Here is a 21,433-nt window from a genome sequence, read left to right on the forward strand (position 1 = left end):
TCATAGCCCCGCGACTGCCGCTCCGCGGCGGGAGTGGCTGAGTTTCAGAATCGCCCAGCTCTCGCTTGCCAGTGCTGGTTCCCACCGGTCATTGCCCCGGACCCGCGGGGTACTCTTTGATCCTCCCGTCCGCGTCCCCAGCGGAAACTGGGTCAGAACGCGGACTTCCACCCCAGCCTCGTACTCTGACCCCGTAGTTGTCACCTCGTCCCGCTCCCGCGGCCAGAATTAAAGTCCTCGACTTCGAGAACGAGGCGGCGCGAGAACTCCAGCAGCAGTACACGTGGCAAGTAAGGGGCGCGAGCTCCCTCCACTTCGGGCTCGGGGTCCCTTGGCCTCGCGCCCACCCCCGACCCGGAAGTCTCGCCTCCGGACCAGCGGCCAGTGCTCCAGAGAGCTCAGAACTCCGCGTGGACGCGCTGGGAGGGACCGCCCCGCTACAGTCCCCCACCCAGTCAGCCCCACTCAGAAAGTCTCAGTAAGTGGCCCTCCTGGACAGCCCCACTTCTTCACTCCTTGGCCTCCCAAAAGGGACAACCAGCCTTGTCCTGGGCCCTGCACTGGTTATCCCCCTCTGAAACTTCTCTCCCATCAAAGGATCTCAGCCTTGGCTCCCCTTCCTATCATTGTCAAGGTCCCCCCTCTGCATATACACTCTGGAGGCTTCCGTCAGAGCAAGTCCTTGCTTCCACAGATTTAACCCCTTGGCTTGTGAGTCATGCCAGCTCCCATGAAGGGCCAAGTGTGCGTGGTTACTGGTGCTTCCAGGGGTATTGGCCGGGGCATCGCTTTGCAGCTCTGCCAAGCAGGTGCCACGGTTTACATCACTGGCCGCAATCTGGACACACTGCAGGCCACTGCTCAGGAGGTGAGTGCTTCTTCTGGGATCCCAGGGGCAGAAACCACCTCAGGGAGCCCTTCCCATTAACCACTCCTCTTAATCCCTTACCTGAAACCAAAATATTCCTCAGTAGACATGAACATTTTTACTCAAAGTGGGATAAGTAACTTCAGATCAGGTTATATTTTGCCACCAAGTGAATTTTATGAAAAAACTTGCTGTTTGAGAGCTTCAGGGATTTTGGAGTTGCATCTTAAGAGTTGTGGACCTGTGCTTTTTCTCTGTTTTTGTTAAGACTTTATTGACTTGTACATTTTCACTCGACTTTTCTACTGAATTTCAGTTAAATAAATACTGGGGTGTGTTTGATAGGCTAGGCACTGGGTGAAGCACTGGGGTTACCAAAATTAGTAAGACATAACTTCTGCTTTTTTTTTTTTTTTTTTTTGCGGTGCGCGGGCCTCTCACTGTTGTGGCCTCTCCCGTTGCGGAGCACAGGCTCCGGACGCGCAGGCCCAGCGGCCATGGCTCACGGGCCTAGCCGCTCCACGGCATGTGGGATCTTCCCGGACTGGGGCATGAACCCGTGTCCCCTGCATCGGCAGGCGGACTCTCAACCACTGCGCCACCAGGGAAGCCCTAACTTCTGCTTTTAAAAGAGAGTCCAGCAGGAAGTCTAAGGCAGAAACGGATCATTTCAATGTAATGTGAATACAATAAGTGATAAAAGTAATTAATATTTATATGGTAAGTGATAAGTGTGCCCAGAATGCACTGGGAATATGGGTGAGCAGTTAGGCAGGGAGGTCAGAGGGTGGGACCCAGAGCATGGATCTGGAGAATATGATGATTGTTCTTGAATAAGGTGTTCTTTCTCTGAAGTTAGAGGATGGGGGCACATTTGTAGAGGATGAGGCAGAACAGGAAGTAGAGATAGTTCATGTCTGAGAACTTTGATTTCTCATTTACCAGGCAGAAGTGTTGGTGGAGTGAGGGTAAGAGGGCTGTGATTTTAAGTTGGGATTCCACATGAGTGGTGAAGAGTGGGAGCTAAGGGCACGTGAAATGGAAATGACTAGTAATGAGGAAAAAGATAGATACTCATTTCTCAAGAGCAGCCTCCAAGCCTAATTTGTCCCTCACCCTCCACATGCAGAGTACAATGCCTTGCGCATGGTAGGCCTCAGTAAATGTCTATAGATTTTAAACCTGGGATCCCCATCATCATTACTCTACAATGACAGGACCTAGCATTCCTGAAACTCCTCCAACAGGCACCAGAGGGCAGTATTGCCACCATGTTCCCTCAGCTGCTGGCTGTGAGTCCTATGATTGCCTTCTCAGCTCCCACGCTGGGAGTTGAGGGGAGCTGTGTTGTGTCTCATACTATGTTCGACGGGAAGCTCATATCCTCTCTAACCCTCTCCAGGCACAATCCCGAGGGGGCCGGTGTGTGCCCGTGGTGTGTGATTCAAGCCAGGAGAGTGAAGTGCGAAGCCTGTTTGAGCAGGTGGATCAAGAACAGGAGGGGCGTCTGGATGTGCTGGTCAACAACGCCTATGCTGGGGTCCAGGTGCTCTTTGAACTTTGACCCCAGTGCCACACTCCTGACCTTTCCCTCTGACCTGAGTCCTCATCCCCACTCATTATCCCTTCCATTATCCAGCCCCTTCCTGCCTTCAAAGCATCCTATTCACCACTCTCCCTGTCTTCCAGGTGATCCTGAACAACCCTAAAAAGGCATTCTGGGAAAGCCCCGCCTCCATCTGGGATGATATCAACAACGTCGGACTCAGGTAGGTGCCTCCCCTGCCACCCCGCTAAGGTCCTGGGCTCCCCTCACTCAACCAAGCTGAGGGCCCAGACGTTTTCCCATGTGCCCTCTCCTTTTCCCTCTGATCTTGTCTCTCTTCTCCCTTCTGTCCCATTTGTCCACTAATCTCTAAAGAAGTTTAATCCGGTGAATCTGTACCTAGGAATGTCAACTTTTGCCTTGTTTCTGTCAGTAATTTTCATCTGAATTTGCCCTTGCCCTCCCTCCTGCCTCATTTTCTGCCCATCCAAATGCATGACCCAGAAGGGAGCCTCTTTCCCTCAGTAAAGCATGCCACCTATAGTCAGTATTTCCGAAGATGGCTAGAGGAAGAAATTGTTTTGTTTTAGATCAGAAGGTCAATAAGGAAGAGTGAGTGCCAGCTATCTTAGCCTTTCCCTCCTCACTCCAGACCCACAGGCAAGGGTACTCCCAAGTCCAAGTTGGGAGGGCAGGGGTGTCATGAGGTTACACATACATCTGGCAAAGGAGTGAGATGAAACACCGCATTAAGAGTTCACCCAGCATGACATACATCAGTTAGGTCTGTGTTTATTGTTGGAAAGAGGGTACCCTCTCAGAAACTACACTGCATGGATGTGATCAGCCACCTGTGGGAGTCACCAAGAGATTATATGCAAATCTACTTCTGAAGCGTCTAAGGACACTCAGGGCTTCTAGTGGCAACCCCAGGGAAGCAGGATTAGAATCCACTTGTCATTTCCCAAGTGGAATAAAGGTTGTGAGGACAGAGGGGGATGGTCAGCCAACAATCAAGAAAAGAAAACCCGGACTTCCCTGGCAGTCCAGTGGTTAAGACTCCACCCTTCCACTGCAGAGGGCATGGGTCCAATCCCTGGTTGGGGAACTAAGATCCCGCATGCCGCATGGCGTGGCCAAAAAAAAAAAGAAAGAAAACCCAAAAAGCTAGAAATTGGCAACACCCATATCCTTAACCCTCCAAAGAGAGGAGGCTTCCACACTCTCATCTCCTGCTGGTCAGGGTTTTGAGCCTGTGAAGCAAAGGCCTGGACACCGCCCTGGAGCTCTGATGAATTCTCCAAGGTGAAGGTCACTCTGTGAGCCTCCTGGAAGTGCACCAACATCTCCTTTCACCTCCCACACACACATTCACATTTACTGTGCCTTTCTTCTGCATTGCCTGAGGTCAGGCTTTCTTTTGATACCATACTCTACTTGTTTTCATTTGGAGGGTCCTGTTTCCCTTGCGATACTGGTTACCAAGTATGTGTGTGTTATTTTTTTAAAAATATACTGTGAAGACCAGTACAATCTTATTCCCCTAGTCACCACTGCTTCCTCTTTTGCCTGAGATATAGCTACTGTTAATAGCCTAGTATATATTCTACCATGCATTTAAATATTCCACTAGGAAGAGATACCATAATTTATTTATCTAACCCCTTATTTGTTGCAACAGTGGAAAATAATTAGGTCAAAAAATATGACTTCTTAAAGATTTTAATAAGCATTGTCAAACTGTCCTCTAAAAAGACCCCACCAATTTATAATCTCACAACAGTGAAGGAGGATATCTGTTTCCCCGTGTCCTCAATCATACTAGACAATATCAGGCCACGAGGTCAGGCAAGTTTCGCCATCTAATAGGCCAAAGATATCTGAAGGTGTTTTTTAATTTACACTTCTCTATTATTTGTGAAGTTGAGCTTTTTTTTTTCACTTTTTATTGGTTCTTGATTCTTTTGTGAGTTGTGTTACTAAGTTATTCTTTTCACATCAATTTATAAGAGATCTTCGTACAAGATCTTTAGATTCCTTTGATGTGTTTTACAAATATCTTTCTCAATTTATTACTCATTGTTTGCATGTATGCTCTCCTCAGCTATGTATACTTAATTGTGTACACATGTATGTATTTGTACATCTTTCTCTCTATATATATGTTTTACTGTTAAGAAGTCACATTTCTATCTAGGTGTGATACTGAGACAAGTTTTCCCTACCTCAAGTTTATGAACACATTGTCATGCTTTCTTTTAGTGCTTTTGTGCACTCATTTTTTTATATTCAAATATTTTGAGAATGCATTTTAAAACAGTAAATGAGGTGGAGAACAAATCCCACCCACTAAATAACTGACCAGTTGTTCCAAATCCATTTATTGTGTGGTCCATCTCGCCCCATTGGTTTGAAATGTTCCGTTTGTAATTCGCTGAATTCTCCTTTACGCTTGGATTAATTATTGAGTATTTTGTTTCATTGACTTACTTATGTATTATTATGCCAGTCCTGCATTTTTTTAACTATTATGTCACTGTACTTTTTTTTTTTTTTTTTTTTTGTGGTATGCGGGCCTCTCACTGTTGTGGCCTCTCCCATTGCGGAGCACAGGCTCCGGACGCGCAGGCTCAGTGGCCATGGCTCACGGGCCCAGCCGCTCCGCGGCACGTGGGATCTTCCCGGACCGGGGCACGAACCCGTGTCCTCTGCATCGGCAGGCGGACTCTCAACCACTGCGCCACCAGGAAAGCCCCTCATTGTACATTTTAACGCAGGTTGGTTGGGTGAGGGGAGCATATCCCCCTCACCGACACGATGTTACTCTTCCTTTTTCAGAATTTTCCTGGCTCTTCTTACACATCTATTCTCACTGAGCTTTAGATTGTTCTGTTGATCTCTCCAGGAGTCTTACTGAGATATAACTCCCATTGACTGGACCTGTGCATTAGTTTAAGTAGAACTGATGTTTTACATGTTGATTCTTCTAAGCAAATTATGTCTGTACTTGTTCTTTTATATTAAGCAGAACTTTATAGTTTTTCCTTGTAGATCCTATACATTTATTATGTTTTATCCCCTGAGCTATTTTAGCTTTGTTATTGCTGTCATGACAGAGTGCTTTTCTTCCATTACAGTCTTCTACAGATTGCTGTTTCTTAACCTTCGGTGGTTAATATTACCCATGTCCCTCTCAGAATGTGGCCTCAGGCCCTTGATTCACCAGGTTTGCGGCCTTCTCCTGGATCAGAAGCCATTAGGGGGCAGAAGAAACTTCCCGAGACAGCCCTGAATGTGGTTCATTCCTTCTTCTTTGCCCCACCTTCTAGAGGCCACTACTTATGCTCTGTGTATGGGGCACGGCTGATGGTACCAGCTGGCCGGGGGCTCATCGTGGTCATCTCCTCCATTGGTGGGCTGCAGTATTTCTTCAACGTCCCCTATGGCGTGGGCAAAGCTGCGGTGAGGACCCACTGGCACAGGGGTTGGGGACAGTCGTGGTACCCATAGCTCAGGAGAGACAGTCCCCGGTAGTCAGAGTGGTGAGGCTGACTGACCCTCACCTCTTCCTCTGCCCCTGCATGGATGGTTCCTTTGCCTGGGCTCCTCTCAGCTGGCCAGCCTAGGCAGTGCACTGGGGAAGGTGGACAGCTGAGACAGGGCTCCTGGGAAGGCCAGGAGGTTGGGGCATCCTCGGTGGAAGCAGGGAAGGCAGGGGAGGGAGGTGACATGACCAGGTGCCCTGGCTCCCACCTGGCCTTCTGTCCCTCTGCAGTGCGACAGGCTGGCTGCTGACTGTGCCCAGGAGCTGCGGTGCCACGGGGTCAGCTACGTGTCGCTTTGGCCAGGGTTGGTGCAGACAGAACTGCTGAAGGAGCACGTGATGAAGGAGGAGAACACTGCCGATCCCCTTGTTGAGCAGGTTGGCAAGGGGAGGGCGAGGGTGGCAGAAAATGTGGGGATCAGCCACTCCATCCCCACATCCTCCAACCGCAAGACAGTAACAACAGAGTAAATACCCAGGTGCTTGTCGCGGCAGGCGCAGGGCTGAGCACTGACACACATTATGTCCTTTTCTTCTGTAAGGGAGACGGTGTCTCCATTTCACAGACGGGGAAACTGAAACTCAGGGAGGCTAAGAAACTTGCTCAAGGTCACATGTGCCATAAGTGGAAAGATTATACAGCTCCAAAGCCCATGCCCTTGACCTCTGCTCTGAACTAATCTAGAAGGCCCAGACATAATTGACAACCCTACATCCTTCCACTTAGGAAAGGCAGTTGGTCCTGGTCCTGGGGTACAGGGCTCACTGGATGTGGGGAGGAATGATTCCCGTACCTTCTGAGATGCTGAGTCCTGCAGGTGCAGTGATGAGGGCCTCTGTCTCCTGGACAGAAGCTGAAATCAGGGAAGGGACTTGGGCAGTGCTCTTGGAAATTAACCCTTCACTTCTCTGCCCCTGTGTTTCAGTTCAAATTTCGTTTCTCATCTGCGGAGACCACAGAAATGAGTGGCAAATGTGTGGTGGCTTTGGCAACAGGTGAAGAGGTTGGGGGCGGCTGGTAACAGGAAAGGGCGTGGAGGATCTTCAGGGTGGTGGCAGTCAGTTCAGGGTCCCGAGCCAGGAATATGCCCTTCTTTTCTCTGGCGTCTGGAGCCCCAAAGGGTCCGATGCCCAGTTTGAGGTGCGGGAGCCTCAGGAACTGGATCCTGGGAGACATGGCCAAGAGCCAGAGGCCCAGGAACCTTCCTAGAAACAGAGAGAAACAAGTCTGGGTCCCTAAGCCTGTCTCGGTAGTGCCCTGGGCCACACCCGGGCCGTCTCAGCTGTCTGTGTGCCCACAGACCCCGATATCCTGAGCCTAAGCGGGAAGGTGCTGCCATCCTGTGACCTGGCGCGGCGCTACGGCCTGCAGGACGTTGATGGTAAGAGCTCTGGCCCAGCAGCCAGCCTGGACCTCTCTTCCTTCTCACCTGGCTCACCCCTTCTCCTGCTCTCTCTCCCTGTTCCCTCCTCCCTCACCTTCCATTCAGTCTCCTCAGCTGGGGTGGGGGTGTCCGAGGAGTGGGAAGCAAGGGTCTAATCCTTCTTTTCCTGTGGTCCGCAGGCCGCCCCGTCCAGGACTATTTGTCTTTGAGCTCCGCTGTCTCCCATGTCTCCAGCCTGGGCTGGCTGGCCTCCTACTTGCCTGGCTTCCTCCGAGTGCCCAAGTGGGTTATGACCCTCTATGCTAGCAAGTTCTAACCCTCCTGGCCTGACACAGTTCTGCTTCCCTTTGGGCTGAGTGGTTGGCCTATCGCAGTGGAACAAGGCCACCTTTCCCGCCCACCTGCTGCATACCCTTGATCTGAAGAGAAGGCCTCTGCCGTGTGCCCTGGTTGAGCCCTAGGGGCCTTTATAGGTCCTTCTTCAGGTCTTCCTTGCCTCTGTGTTTTACTTTTTGCCTTAATATTGAAAAATGTTCTGGGGGCTAATAAAGGTCTCGTTTCTCGTTCAACTTATTTTCAAGTGCTGATTCTATGCTCAGGAAGGTATTAAGTACTTGAGAGAGAGACCTAATGGTATGCAAAGTGTGTAGGTTCTCAAGGATCTCTATCCCCAGCACAAGCCCCTTTACTCCACATCTGTTGCTCCTCTTCCCTGTAGAGCTGCCCATCTCAGGAGCACCTGCCCTTTGGCTCCCATGCCCCAGCTGGGGAGCAGGGTCCTCCACAGCCAGAAGCAGGCACACCCCAGTCCCTCACTGCTTTCCCACCCCCTCATTCCACTGTCTCTTCAGGGATGCCTGCTGCCTTCTAGCTGGGCCTGATCCCTGGTTGAGGCCCAATCCAGGAAGGGCAAGCTCCTTGGTGTTCACAGTTTCCCGGAATTTGGGAGGAAAGTACTCTCCAGATCCACGTGAGAGGCAGAAGAGTAGTTGATGACACCGGCACATCACATCCTCCCTCCTGGGACAGCACCACCTGAACTGCTTTCGGAAGAACTGACTGCAAGAACCCTTCAGGGCTGCCTTTCCTGCTTGGGGGGGATCTGTCCCAGCCCGAGGCAAGGCAACAGGGTGTGTATTCCAAAGAGGAGCTGAGGGCCACTCTGAGGGCACCTTCCCACCAGCAGCCTCGATGGCCATCAAGGTAACTGGATGGCTGCTGTAAATCAGAGTGGCATAGATAATTTCTAAACTTCCAAAAGGGCAGGGTGAGAGCTGAGGCTTCCGAGGGCTCCCCATAGAGTCTGCAGAAGCTGTGATCTTCCTGTGGCTTTTTGGGGACCGCCCCTGATTACTATTCCAGTGGGCGCTGGGGTGGCTCACTGGCTGGTGCATCTCTTCCAACCCTGCAGTCAGTGACTTGACGGCGGTTGCTTGAATTCAGCTATGGTGCGCGTATGTATGGCACAGGAGTCCACAGCTGCTGCCAGTCAGGCCATTTTTTAAGAGAGAGCCAGCTTCTCAGGGTGTGACTAGAACTGTGTACTTAAATTCCACCATTTACCCAGGCACCCCATTCAGATCGCAGTGATCAGATTTCCTCACCACCCACTCACTGCCTTCCACTCACCACCCTAAATTCCCCTAAGATTGGTGAGGGGCAGCAGCAGTTGCCTGTATGCTTTAAGAAGAAGGACAAGCACCTCAGGATCTCCTCCAGCCTTCCACACTCATCTTTAAAAAACATCATTGGAACAGATCCTTTCGTGAGGGCCTTGTTCCCTAAACGCCGCAAGGTATCATGGGAAGAACATGGGCTTCAAAGTCATACAAATCTGTGCACAAATCCTAACTTCACCACTTTGGAAAGTAAGTGAAATAACATATATGCACCAAGCAATATGTAACCACTAAAGTTGTCGATTCTTCCTCTTAACAAACATTTAAGAGTATGCTCTGCACCAGGCACCATTCTTGGCTTTGGGAGAGCAGAGAACAAGACAGACCAGGCTTCAACCCACAGAGGACTTTCATTCAGCCCTGGAAGACCTTAGAAGTCAGCTGGACCTTCGACTTACCTTCGGAAGTGAGTGAACTGGGTCCCCAAGAGTACATCAACGCAGAGTTCAGCCTCAGCCCTGGTTATCTCAAGAAGCCGGAGGGAGCAGTGTTCTTTAAGAGATACCACACTGCCTCCCTCCAACAAGACTTAATTAATCTTAGAAACACAAACAATGGAGTCGAGCTCTGAGAGTCTGAAACATGGACAGTGAGTGTTGATTGGAGGTGGGAGAGATTCAAGATCTGAGAAACCCAATAGCAGAGTCTTAGGACATTTGGGGGATTAGTATTCATTCAGAAAACATTTATTTGACACCTGCATTCTGCCCAGCACCATACTAGGCACCAGAGAAGACTAGTTCAGTTTGGTGAGATGGGTGCTATAGTAAGTTTACACAGTACCCTGACAGTACAGGAGGGAGCAACTGGCTCCATTAGGAGAGTGAAGGAAGTGATACTGACCAGAGACTTAAAGAATGGGAAGAGAGAAGGTGGGAGGGGGGGTCGTTTTTTCTAACTGTAAAAAACAAAAGGCAGGTACTGAGACACGAAATGGTGCAGGACAGCTAGAAGTTGGTATGATGTAAGTGTAGATGTGGTATGGGATAAGTTTCCAGGGAGAAAGGAGATGAGTAAAGAACAGTGATTAAGATTTAAATTGTGGGCAGTAGGTTTCCACGCGAGGGATTCATCTTAGATGGTGAGTGACTATTAAGGAAGTGCTCCCCGGGGAGCTGGGTGGAGGGGGAGAAGCCAAGCAAGAGCTCCAGTTCAGCCGTGGAGGGTGGCTTCCCTCAGAGCCCAGGGGAGAGCACTGGAGTATAAGGCCTCAGGGTAGCCCTGCCTGGGACAAGGGAGCCAGGCTTTCATTCCCCACCACCACCATTGAGCAGTCACCAGTCACACTTTGGCCCAGGTGGGGCCAGGCAGGGCAAAGCAGCTCCAGGAGGTCATGGGCAGCCTTCCAAGAGGAGCTGCAGGTGTCGACCTTGAAAACACATTGAAGGGGGTGTCATGCACAAAAATGGAAAAGGGCATCCGAGGGGATCTGGACAGAGCATTAACACTGTAAGCTACAGGAGGGTTTAAGCAAGAGAGGAGTGTGCACTGATCTGTATTTGAGGAAGCTTGCTGGGGCTGAGGTGTGGGGAGGATGGACCAGAGGGAGGACAGGCAGGCATCAGAAGAGCTGCCCAGAGGCTGGCCAATATCCCGGGATGTGATGGCAGCGGAGGTGTGGGCTGAGGAGAGATTGTAGGAGGCAGAGTCAATAGACAGGACCTGTAGGAAGGGAGGTGGGGCTGGTGCAGGACTGCCGTGCTGTTACCACTGGCATGGGGGCCGTGAAAGCAGCAGCAGGCACAGAGAAGAAAAGAATGTGCCTGAGTTGTGAAGGAAATCAGCCGTGGTGAGACACGGGCTGGCTGAGATACAGCCCCTACCCCTACCAGAGCAAATCTAGGGACTTGGCCGATCCCCAGAAGATGCTTAATCCCCTAAGGGAGCCCAGGGAAGGATGGAGAAGAGATTTTTGATTAGCATTTTGAAATTTACATTTCTAAAAGGTGACATTCACATGGGTCAGAATCCAAAAGGTATATAAAGGTGTACAGTGAGAAGTCCCCCCTCCTATCCCTGCTCACTAGTGCCCAGTCCCAACCCAGAGGCAGCCAGCACTACCATATTCTTGGGTAGCCATAGAGAAAGCCCACGCCTGTACAAGCAGAGAGCTAAGCATATTTCAGAGAAGAGATTTGACTGCGTGCAAATCTGGGCCTCTCTTTCTCCAGCTAAGGGGTTGTATTTTCCAGTCTCTGAGGCCATTATGGCCCTTGTGTTCTACACTTCTAAGCAAGGAGCAGCCCTGGCCCACAGACCCCACCCCTTCTCACGTTGTTAGGCAGGTGCTCCCATTACCCACAACTTCCCTACCCCGCTAGCAGGGAGGGTAAGAGAAAGAGCAACTGAGGGCTTAAAGAATGGAGGAAAATGGCTGCAGAGAAGCAGTGGCGGTGCCAAGGAGCCCAGCCTCATCAGCCTGACCAGCCCTGGCCTCCTCAGAAGCGGACCCACACTGCACCTGTGAGATGCACGTCACGCCTGAAGTGGATTCTTCTTTCCTAGGGCAACTGCCCAAGGGTTAGGCGTGCCAAAGTGAGGCCAACTGTGGAGCTTCTGCTCCCAAGGAGTCCCCAGGGATGTAGCTCTGACCGATTGGCTGACACAAAACAAGGTGATGGAAGCAGGCCTGAACCATGGCATCTCAGATGCCAGCTTCCGGGACGAGTCACGGAGGAGGACTTCCCATCGGCTCCTGAAAGTCCCTTTGGGTGATGTGAGTGACAGTGGTGTGAGGATTCAGGCATGGGGAATGAAGAGCACACACAAGGCCCCAGAGGAGCCCAGCCTAATAGACAAATCAAGGTGAGATGGTCGGGCCCAGACCCACCCTTTTTCCCTCCTCATCCTGGCTCCTACCCACCCATGACCCCCACTGTTTTGCATGTTGCATGAGGTCCCTTCAGCTCCTGCTCTCCCTGTCACTGGGGAGGGCCCCCGCCATGACCTCAGAAGTTGCTTCGCCACAGCCTGTCCCCCATCCCATCTGGTCCCCGGTCTTCACCCCCTAGGTTGGTCCACACCTCCACACAACCCCTCCTCCCCGGACCTTCGGCCTGTGTCCTCTCTGGCCTCCCATCCTTCCGCCGCTCCTCCTAGCTCCTCGGGGCCCCCTCACCTGCCCTTCCCCCCGGGCCCTCCACACAATTTTCTCCCTCCCCTTCCATCTCCCAGTCAGCTGGCTTTTGTTGCAGCCTCCTCCTTGCCCAGCCCTGGGCAGGGCGAGGCAGATGGGCACAGGCAAGCTTTAGAAGACAAAGGTCTGGCTCTCAAAGTGCTTTCAGTTATCACCGTGAAACAATTAGACAGCCATGATGAGACCCAGGGTGGGGACTCAAAGGGGCGGGAGGGGTGGGCAGCCAGGCTGCTCCCTGGGCCACAGACAACTCTTGTTCCCTTCAGGTTTCACCTTCCTGGGGGTATTAGAACATCCTTACCCCTGCCTTTCTCTGCAAAACCTCACCTCTGCCTCAGTTCCTGCCTCCAGCAACCAAAGGCGTCCTTGCCCATCTCGATCTGTCCTGATTCCCTCTGGGACAGTCACCTTGGCTAGCTCTCCTACACACACACCTTTCTTGGGGGCCCCCGCCCAGGGATCATCCACAGAGCTTTATTACCTCCTGTTTAACCAGGCTGGCCTGGTTCATGTTGAGCTGCAGAGGCAGGTCTGAGCAGGGGCTGAGGATGGGCACAGGCGGGACCTTCTCTGGATGGATGGATGGATGCCACTGCCCTCTGCACAGAGGCACCTGCAGAGCTCAGAAGTGGGCCAGCTCCCGCCAGGGCCCAGTGCAGGCTCACTGGGAACAAGGTCAAGGGGTCACAGGGCCTGCCTGGCAACTTGTGTGCCAGAAGAGGAGAGGACCTGGAATCCGGCTGTGCTTAACTTGATAATGGGGGAATCTGGGAAAGAAAAGGACCCTTCCTTAAGCCCTTGAAATGGAGGAGGCTGCGAGGAATGCTGGGAAAGAGGCAGAGGGATGAAGTGGGGTCAGCTTTGTGCCATTTCTGTTACAAGTATGAACATATATGCTCCCATCCTCGACAGGCAAGTCTTGTCTCCCCCTTCATTGGAGAGGTGGTTCCAGAAGAAACAGGCAAAGCTGGAACTCCATGAACAGATACTACTCCAGCAGCCCTGGAGGGGCTGGTGCAAGAGAAGGAAACGCAACTGGGCTCCGGGCTTTCGCTGTCACTCTAACACAGCCGAGCCAGCCAGAGACTCGAGGCGCTGTAGGGGCTGAGAGAATTCGTGTTTAATGAGAGCAGCAATGACCTAAACACTCTGCCTAGGTCAGACTTCATCTTTTTTTTTTTTTTTTTGCGGTACGCGGGCCTCTCACTGTTGTGGCCTCTCCCGTTGCAGAGCACAGGCTCCGGACACGCAGGCTCAGCGGCCATGGCTCATGGGCCCAGCCGCTCCGCAGCATGTGGGATCTTCCCGGACAGGGACACGAACCCGTGTCCCCTGCATCGGCAGGCAGACTCTCAACCACTGCACCACCAGGGAAGCCCCAGACTTCATCTTTTTCATCTGCCATATGAGGTACTGTACTCTCTTACAGCTGAGGAGACTGAGGCTTAGGAAAGTTGCGGTACTTGTCCAGAGTTGCAGGTCTTTACCGTGAAAGGGTCTGGATTCAACCAAATACATGACTACAGAGTGCGAGCTCTTTCCCCTGCACCATGCTGCCTCTGCTGCTTGTTTTTTTGGTTTATTTTGTTGTTGTTGTTGTTGTTGTTGTTATTGTTATTTGGTTTTGGAGGAGTTTTCTTTTTTGCGCAGAGGGTTGGGGGTTGGGCAGAATGGTGAAAGCATTCCCAAGTTCACTCAGCCCAAGGACCCCTCTGGCCAAATACAGAGTTGCCCTTCTCTCAACGTGACATTTCCTTTCCTCTGCATGTTTGCTCGAGTTGTTCTGGTCCCTGGCTTGCCGCCCGCTCCCCTCAACAGCCCCAGCCCCATTTCCACCTGCCAGAATTCTTCCCACAACACTCATCTCAGGCTTCCCTGGTGGCGCAGTGGTTAAGAATCCGCCTGCCAATGCAGGGGACATGGGTTCGAGCCCTGGTCCCGGAAGATCCCACATGCCGCGGAGCAACTAAGCCCGTGTGCCACAAATACTGAAGCCTTCGTGCCCTAGACCCCTGCTCTGCAACAAGAGAAGCCACCGCAATGAGAAGCCCACACACAGTAACGAAGACCCAATGCAGCCAAAAATAAATAAATAAATTGAAAAAGAAAAAAAAAGAACTCATTTCAACGTCCTAGAAACTTCTGGTTTCTTCTGCAATTTCTCTTGCCCCTTTTCGGGAACCTATGACATTCACTTGGCTCTTGACTGGTATTAGAGCCGTGGATGTCCTCATCGGGTCCCCTAGATAAGGTGGAAAACCCCCTACCCCCCCACAACCCCAGGACAGGAGCTGGGTTTTGGCCCCTTCTCCTCCTCCCCCAACACAGATTCACAGAACCTTTGAACCCTGCAGTCAGAACAGAATAGTGCTTAAAGTGTCCAAGCCACCCAGGGTGCAGCTAAGCTCACAGGCCCAGTGGGACCCACTGGTGAGGGGTCCACGCTCCCTCCCTGAGGCGGGTGGGCTGAGCCAGCTAATGTCAGTGGCTGTGCCCCAGGTCTCACACTCCCAGAACTGCAGCCCCACGTATTCCTCAGTCCTTGGCTCAGCCCCCCAGGCTACACCTTGATCTCGGGTGGCCTCGGCCTGCAGCGGCTTGAAGCAGGATTTCGGTTCCCCGGCCAGAGACTAGAGTCAGGCCGCGGCAGTGCGAACACTGAATCCTAGCCACTAGACCACCAGGGACGGTGGCCAGTGACAAGGCCCCTGGCCTGCTGGCTTTGTAGAAATGAATTCCCACAAAGATATGGAAAGTAGTGAAACAAGTAAAGGGTTTATTAGGAGGAAAAAAGTGTACATGTGAATAAGACTCACATGGGTGGACTCAGAGAGTCGCACCCTCGTGGTAGTTTGAATCACTTATATGGGGCATTTCTTCCGGGTTTCCTTTGGCCAATCATCTTGCTTTGTCTGGCTCTGAGTCCATATTTGGTTTATCTCAGGGTCCTCCCATGTGTGCATGCGCATCTCAGCCAAGATGGATTCTAGTGAAGAGGCCTATGGGTAGACTGACGTCACCTACTATGGGGTGATGCCCCCTCCCTTTTTGGCCCCCAAGGAGCCTTTCTGCACATGTGTAGTTGGAAAGGTCTCCTTGACCTCGAGAATGAGAAATGTGTGGTCTCTTCTTCTCCCATCTGGGCAAGGCTCAGTTCTTCTCTACCCCTGCCATTCCTGTTAAAGTGTCTGCCAGAGGCAAAGTCCAGCTCTTTACCCCATTCCTGTTGTTGTTTTTATCTGGAAGTGAAATAGGAGGGAAGGGGGCAGGGCACAACCTTTAAAAGAATGACATAGCCATAGGACATGACAAAAACTGGTTAGAACCAACTAGATCCAAGATGGTGGAAGATTTGACTTCCAGTAGACCTTGAGCCTCATGATATGCTCATTGTAATACATTAGCATATGCTAAATGGCACACCCACCAGCGCCCGTGACAGTTCCAAGGCTGACCATCAAAGATCAAAAAGTGAGGGCTTCCCTGGTGGCGCAATGGTTGGGAGTCCGTCTGCCAATGCAGGGGACACGGGTTCGTGACTCGGTCCGGGAAGATCCCACATGCCGCGGAGTGGCTGCGGCCCGTGAGCCATGGCCGCTGAGCCTGCGCGTCCGGTTCTGAGATGGCCCACACTCTGTCTGTGGAGTGTGTTTCTTCTCTCTAAATAAATCCACTTCTTACCTATCACTTTTTCTCTCACTGACTTCTTTCAGCCAGGAGACATCAAGAACCTGAGCTTCATTAAGTCCTGAAACTAGGCGTGTGATCTCAAAAGACTGTGGGTTCAGGGGCTTCCCTGGCGGCACAGTAGTTAAGAATCCACCTGCCAATGCAGGGGACATGGGTTCAAGCCCTGGTCCGGGAAGATCCCGCATGCCGCAGAGCACCTAAGCCCGTGCACCACAACTACTGAGCCTGAGCTCTAGAGCCCGTGAGCCACAACTACTGAGCCCGTGTGCCACAACTACTGAAGCCCGTAGCCTAGAGCCTGTGCTCTGCAACAAGAGAAGCCGCCACAGTGAGAAGCCTGTGCACTGCAGCTAGAGAAGGCCCGTGTGCAGCAACAGACCCAGCACAGCCAAAAATAAAATAAAATAAAATAAAGACTGTGGGTTCAAGTCCCAATCTGGGTTTAGGCTGGGTTTGAGTCCCGGCACATGCGTTCAAGTCCCAATCAGAGTTACACGGTTTCAGCAGTGTAAACAGGAGGCTGGCTGTAAATGTCTCACCTGGAGCCCATCTATCTCGTGCCTCAACCTTAGCTCCCTGCCCCCTGCTCAGGGGCCTGGGTTTGGGAAGAGGACTGCGTAGCACGGCTGCCAGCTATGGGAGCACTAGGGACCTCTGTGGGAGCAGGCCTGGGGAAGCTGGCCAACCCTGCAAGCTTCCCGAACCTCAACTCCAGGTCCTCCCTGCCCCCACCCTTCAGAACTCAAGCCTGAGTCATGCTGGGTGCCAAGGGGACATGGAGACATAGTGTTGTTTCTGTCATCAGTTCCAGGCGTTCTCCTTCTTTACACTGAGTTCTGAGGCTCCACACCACTCCCTGTCTACCTCCTCCCCACCTCGCCCCAAGCTCCCTGCTCTGGGATCTAAGAGTCCCAGCTCGCCCTCCTAAGCCCCATCCAGTGGGGTGCAGCATGTCTTGCTCTGACCACCATGGCTTACCATTCATTCATTCACTCATTCATTCTTTCCCAGGACCCCTACGAACACCACCAGCTCTATCTCAATACCCTGTTTAATTTTCCTCGGGGCACTTACGACTTGATGAAATCGTCTTTTGTGTGTATTTGCTTCTACGGTGTCAGTCTCCCCAGCTTGAGTGTAAGCTCTACGAGAGCAGGGCCCTTGGCAGTCTTGGTCAGTGCCGTGGGGTGAGCTGTATTGGTGCTCAGTGATTACTGCTCAAGGGCTGACTGGCTGAATTATGTAAATGTTTGTTGAGCAACGACCATGGGGCAGGCAGGTGAGGAGACATGCGATCAAACCAGCCTTCTTGGTAGGTCATGGCAGGAGCAGAAGCAGAGGGGCTGTGCGCCCACAGGATGAGCTGAAAGAGGGCAACACAGGCCCTGCTTCTGGAGAAGCACAGAGGAGATGTGTGTCCGAGCCCCAAGCCAGGGCTCCTCCCCCATACCTGCAGCCCCAGCTCCAAGCTCCCTTCTCTGGGAAACCTCACCCACCCCCATAGGAGCTCACCCAGCACCACACACACCTCCCTAAGGGCAGAGCTGTAATTTTACATTTGCTTATAGGATTACTTGACTGCCTCTCTACACTGTTCCCAACACTCAGAGGGTTCTGTGCGACAGCCCCTCTCAGGACCATAAGCTCCATGTGTCCGTGTTTGGCCTCCGTGCCCAGCATGGTGCCCAGCACAGGGGCACTCAGTCACTGTTGAATGAATGAATGGAACAGGAAAGAGGTAAGGGCAGGGTCCTCCCCAAAGCAAGCAGCTCCTCCTTCCTGGGACTGTCCTCTGTCCCCTGCTCTCATCTCCCAGCCAGAGCATCCCTTCCTTCCCTAGGCCCCCGCAGTCTCACTTCGTTCCAAGGCTTCTGTTTCTCATGCAGGCCTAGAACCTCAGGACTGCCTACCTCCTGGCACCGCTCACAGTGTATACGCCCCAAGCCCAAGGCATACCATGGAGTTGTGCAGCAGACAGGCTGCCACCCAGGCCCTGCCAGACACGTTCCCAGTCCCACCAGTGCTCTGGGCAATGCTGTCAACTTCACCAACCACCGTGCAGTGCAGAGACTCTAGTTCTGGTTCAAGAAGATTTTCCAGCTTTTCAGCCCTGTTTCCTGGTTGCTTTCCCTACATCTCTTCCCCTAGAGATGCCAACCTGAGTCAGCACCTGCCACACCCTGGGGGAGACAGGATGCTCTAGCATGGGGACTTTCCCTCTGGGGCCCTTCTGTCTTTTGGGCTGAGACTTGGGGCCCTGCCCTTCCCTCTGACTGGCCAGTCCGTTCCTTCCTCTTCTCCAGTTATGGGTACCCGGTGGCACTGTTGGCTATCGTGGAATTTCCCCAATCCGGCAGAAGGCACTGGGGAGCAGGAAGGAGAGAAAAAAAATCCAAGCACGAGGACCAAGTATGAAGGACCCCAGGACCCTGGGGAGGTGGTGAATATAGAGGATCTTCTCGGGCTTTGAGTCGTTCTGGTTCCCTGGGCCATCCCAGGCATCAGATTCCTTCATAACTTTGGGGAACATTCTAGTCCTTGAATGTTCTCTACCCCATTCTCACAAGGTTGTTGACCAACACGTGCTTGATTACCTCCCATGATGGTGAGCTCCCCACCACTCATTTAGGCCCATTCCACCTTTGGACAGCTTTAATTATAAGAAAGTCTTCCCCCATAACAAGGCTATATACATTCACTGGTCTTTGTTTTTTGTGCTCAAGATTAACAGAATCAATGTGGCTTCTGTTCCAACTAACAGCCCTTCAAGAGTTTGAAGACCACTATCATCTGCCCCTTGAGTCCTCTCCCCCAGTTCGACATTCCCATGTCCTCTCTCAGGTCATGGACTCTCCTCACCATCTTGATTGCCCCCTCTGGACCTTGCTGTTTGTCCCTGTCCCTCTTAAAATGGACCAGACACTCCCAACAGGGTCTGACCATCACAGATTTGGGGCCTCTGCACCCCATCATTCTGGGTCCTAAAGCTCTCTTCGTGCAGCTCAAAGTCAGGTCAGTGCTTCTGGCAAGGAGTCAACTCTTACCAGCCCTATGCCAACCAGAACCTCCCTGTCTGCACACACTGGTGTTATTCCATTGCCCACACATCATGCTCTTGTGAGAGGATGATTTGAGGACCAAAGAACCAGATTGTACCTCTGTCACTATTCAGTGCTATCTGGTCAAATATGGGCCCTCAAATTATGTTTAGATCCAGATTCCATCATCCAGCATTCCTCCCAACTACATGTTAGCTACCTTCAATTATGAGAATGGCACTGTGTGCTCATCCAACATATCACTGAAAAGTGCCACCACTAGGGACTTCTCTCCAAGTTGACAAACACACATTAACCACTATTATTTGGAGATGAATATCCTACCAGTTATATCTACTATCCTATCAGCCTACCCACAGTTAACCATTTTGTCCCTCAACATATCCTGACATGGAGCTGATGGGTGCAAAAGCTCTATGATAATCACTGGGAAACCTGGTTTCCAACTCTGGCTCTGCCGCCAACGTGTATGTGGTTTCATGTCACCACCTGCCGCTGGGAGGTGAACGGGAGCCAGATGATCTGTCGAGCCCTCTCCAGCTCTGATGTCCTGTTCTGTGGTGGTCAAGGTTAGAGAGAAGGTCAGGAAGCTGGGGGAGAGGAGGGTCCATGTTGCAAGAAGTAAGAAATGGGCACTTCTGCTCATGCATGGGGAAACTTCAACCCTGCCCTTTCTGCTGAGCAGCAGGTGCCAGTCTCTGCTCTTGCCCTTGCAACTCCTTTACTGCAACTTAAGCTGACCCTCAGCCTTCCCAGCATTTGATTTCCTCTCAAGTGCCCGGTACGCTCCCATCCAAACATCTAACCACTGCTCACTTGATACCCTGCGGAACTATGGCCCTGGGAAGATTCAGACCATCAGGTCTGAGTTCCTCTGAGTGGAACTCCCTCCCCCACCTGGCCCTCCAGCACACCCACCCCAGCTTTCCAGAAGTCTTGTGACACTTCCACACCCCCTCACTCTCCCACACACTCTGGGCCTTTGCCAGTTGCAGCAGAGCACAGTGGGCAAGCCAGGCGGAGGGAAAGTGAGTAAGAGTGTCTTCTGGAATCAGACAGCCAGGGTCAGTTGGTTGGTTTGTTCAATTTAGAGAAGTAGCAAACTTTATTGTGTGTGTATAAAGGGTGATTTAGTTGTCCTCTGAAGGGCACTCTGCCCCCCAGAGTGAGACCAGGCTCTTATCACTTACAAGCTGTGTGACCTTGGGCAGAATTTCAGTTTCTTCTTATCATGGCTGCAAAGAATTTAGTCATTATTAATATTGGCTTCAAGGTCACAGAACCTCTCTTCATAGTCTATTTTTTCCTTCACTCCGCCAGTGAGGATTCTTTGCCCCACATCCCCAGTCCTGCCCTCACCATGCCTCTACCAGAGCTTGTTTGTGGGTCCCTCATCTCTGCCTCCTGGGGTCCCCATTTTCTGCTGGGTAGAATTGCTACCTGTGCCCATGCTGACATCTTCTGTTATCGACAACAGCAACTTTAGTCATCTGACTCTGGTTGGTTAGTGTTCAATTAGCACAGGATCGAGGTCAGAGGGGACCAAAAAAGGAATAAAATTTTCGATAGATTCATCATAAACTTGGTAAAGGAACTCGGTTTTAGGGGGACTTGGTTTCCTCCCAGCTGTGTGACCTTGGGCAAGCAACTTAACCTCTGTGAACCCACTGTACGCATGGGTCCTCACTGTAAAATCATAATACTTACTTCACATAGGTAGTGAGAACATCAAATAGGATGTCTGAGGCTCAGTCAGTACTCGGTTATTACTTGTTCTTTTCTCTACGTAGAAGGCAGTAAAATCCCTTCCTCAAATGTCATTCAGATTGTGGCCCTCAGACACCAGCATGGTTCCCACTTATCCCACACAGGATATAACCCCTGACACCTCCTTTTGCCTTAAAGCAAGAGGTTTGTCTTGTTTCCATTGCTCTTATCTCCAAAGGCACCTGGTTCAGCTTCTGCCTGCCTGCCTGCCTGCCAGCTAAGTCTGTCACAACACATGCCTGAAATGCCCTTCCTGTCCTCTTTCCAAAACCAGGCCCCACCTTCATGGAGGCAGATTTTGAGACTCGCTTCATCCCTTAAGTCGGCTTGACTCAGATTTCCCAGTTTCAGGATTACTAATCACTAAAAAATATTTCATGCCTACTTCAGCCTTCCTCCACCCCCTTTCCTCCGCCCTTAGTGACTATGATGTAAGACTGTATCTGGCAGATCTGCATCTGTGGGCACTTGTGTTCCCAGGTATCTGGTTGCACATGTGAGTTGCTGTAGAGCAGGAAGCAAGAACAGGTGGTGACCAAAACAACCCAACTAAACAAACAAAAAAAGCAGTTGATGAGGTAGAGAGAGGGCTGGGCTAGATCAGACCCATGTCCACTTGACTACTTACTACATGGGTAGCACTTAGCAAGTTACTCAGCCTTTCTTTCTGAGCCTCTATTCCCTGGCATATTTGTCATGAAAATTAGCTACAACTATTTACTGAGCCCTTACTCAGGGCAGGCACTGTCCTAAGCACTT

The 21,433-nt window shown here is 51.6% G+C and overlaps 1 protein-coding gene across 2 annotated transcripts; it reads left to right on the plus strand.

The window, feature by feature from the left end:
• Window positions 1-23: 23 nt before the first annotated feature.
• DHRS1 (dehydrogenase/reductase 1) lies at window positions 24-7,912 on the plus strand. 2 transcript variants are annotated; one of them, XM_067739259.1, is made up of 9 exons: window positions 24-290; window positions 695-868; window positions 2,271-2,414; window positions 2,558-2,637; window positions 5,744-5,876; window positions 6,190-6,336; window positions 6,885-6,954; window positions 7,260-7,340; window positions 7,523-7,912. In XM_067739259.1, the coding sequence occupies exons 2-9, from the start codon at window positions 719-721 to the stop codon at window positions 7,657-7,659; spliced, it is 942 nt and encodes a 313-aa protein (XP_067595360.1). In that variant the 5' UTR covers window positions 24-290; window positions 695-718; the 3' UTR covers window positions 7,660-7,912. The 2 variants fall into 2 exon arrangements, with proteins under 2 accessions (XP_067595360.1, XP_067595370.1); XM_067739269.1 differs by lacking the exon at window positions 24-290 and having other exon boundaries at window positions 678-868.
• The last annotated feature ends 13,521 nt before the right edge of the window (window positions 7,913-21,433 follow it).

This window comes from Pseudorca crassidens, chromosome 1 (assembly GCF_039906515.1).
Source record: "Pseudorca crassidens isolate mPseCra1 chromosome 1, mPseCra1.hap1, whole genome shotgun sequence".
NCBI lineage: Eukaryota > Metazoa > Chordata > Mammalia > Artiodactyla > Delphinidae > Pseudorca > Pseudorca crassidens.

Excerpts from the sequence above, each read along its gene's own strand:
- DHRS1 (XM_067739259.1), top strand. The coding sequence starts at position 719 with ATGCCAGCTCCCATGAAGGGCCAAGTGTGCGTGGTTACTGGTGCTTCC. Across the intron at positions 2,638-5,743 it reads ATCAACAACGTCGGACTCAG|AGGCCACTACTTATGCTCTG; the intron begins GTAGGTGCCTCC and ends CCCACCTTCTAG. Across the intron at positions 5,877-6,189 it reads ATGGCGTGGGCAAAGCTGCG|TGCGACAGGCTGGCTGCTGA; the intron begins GTGAGGACCCAC and ends GTCCCTCTGCAG.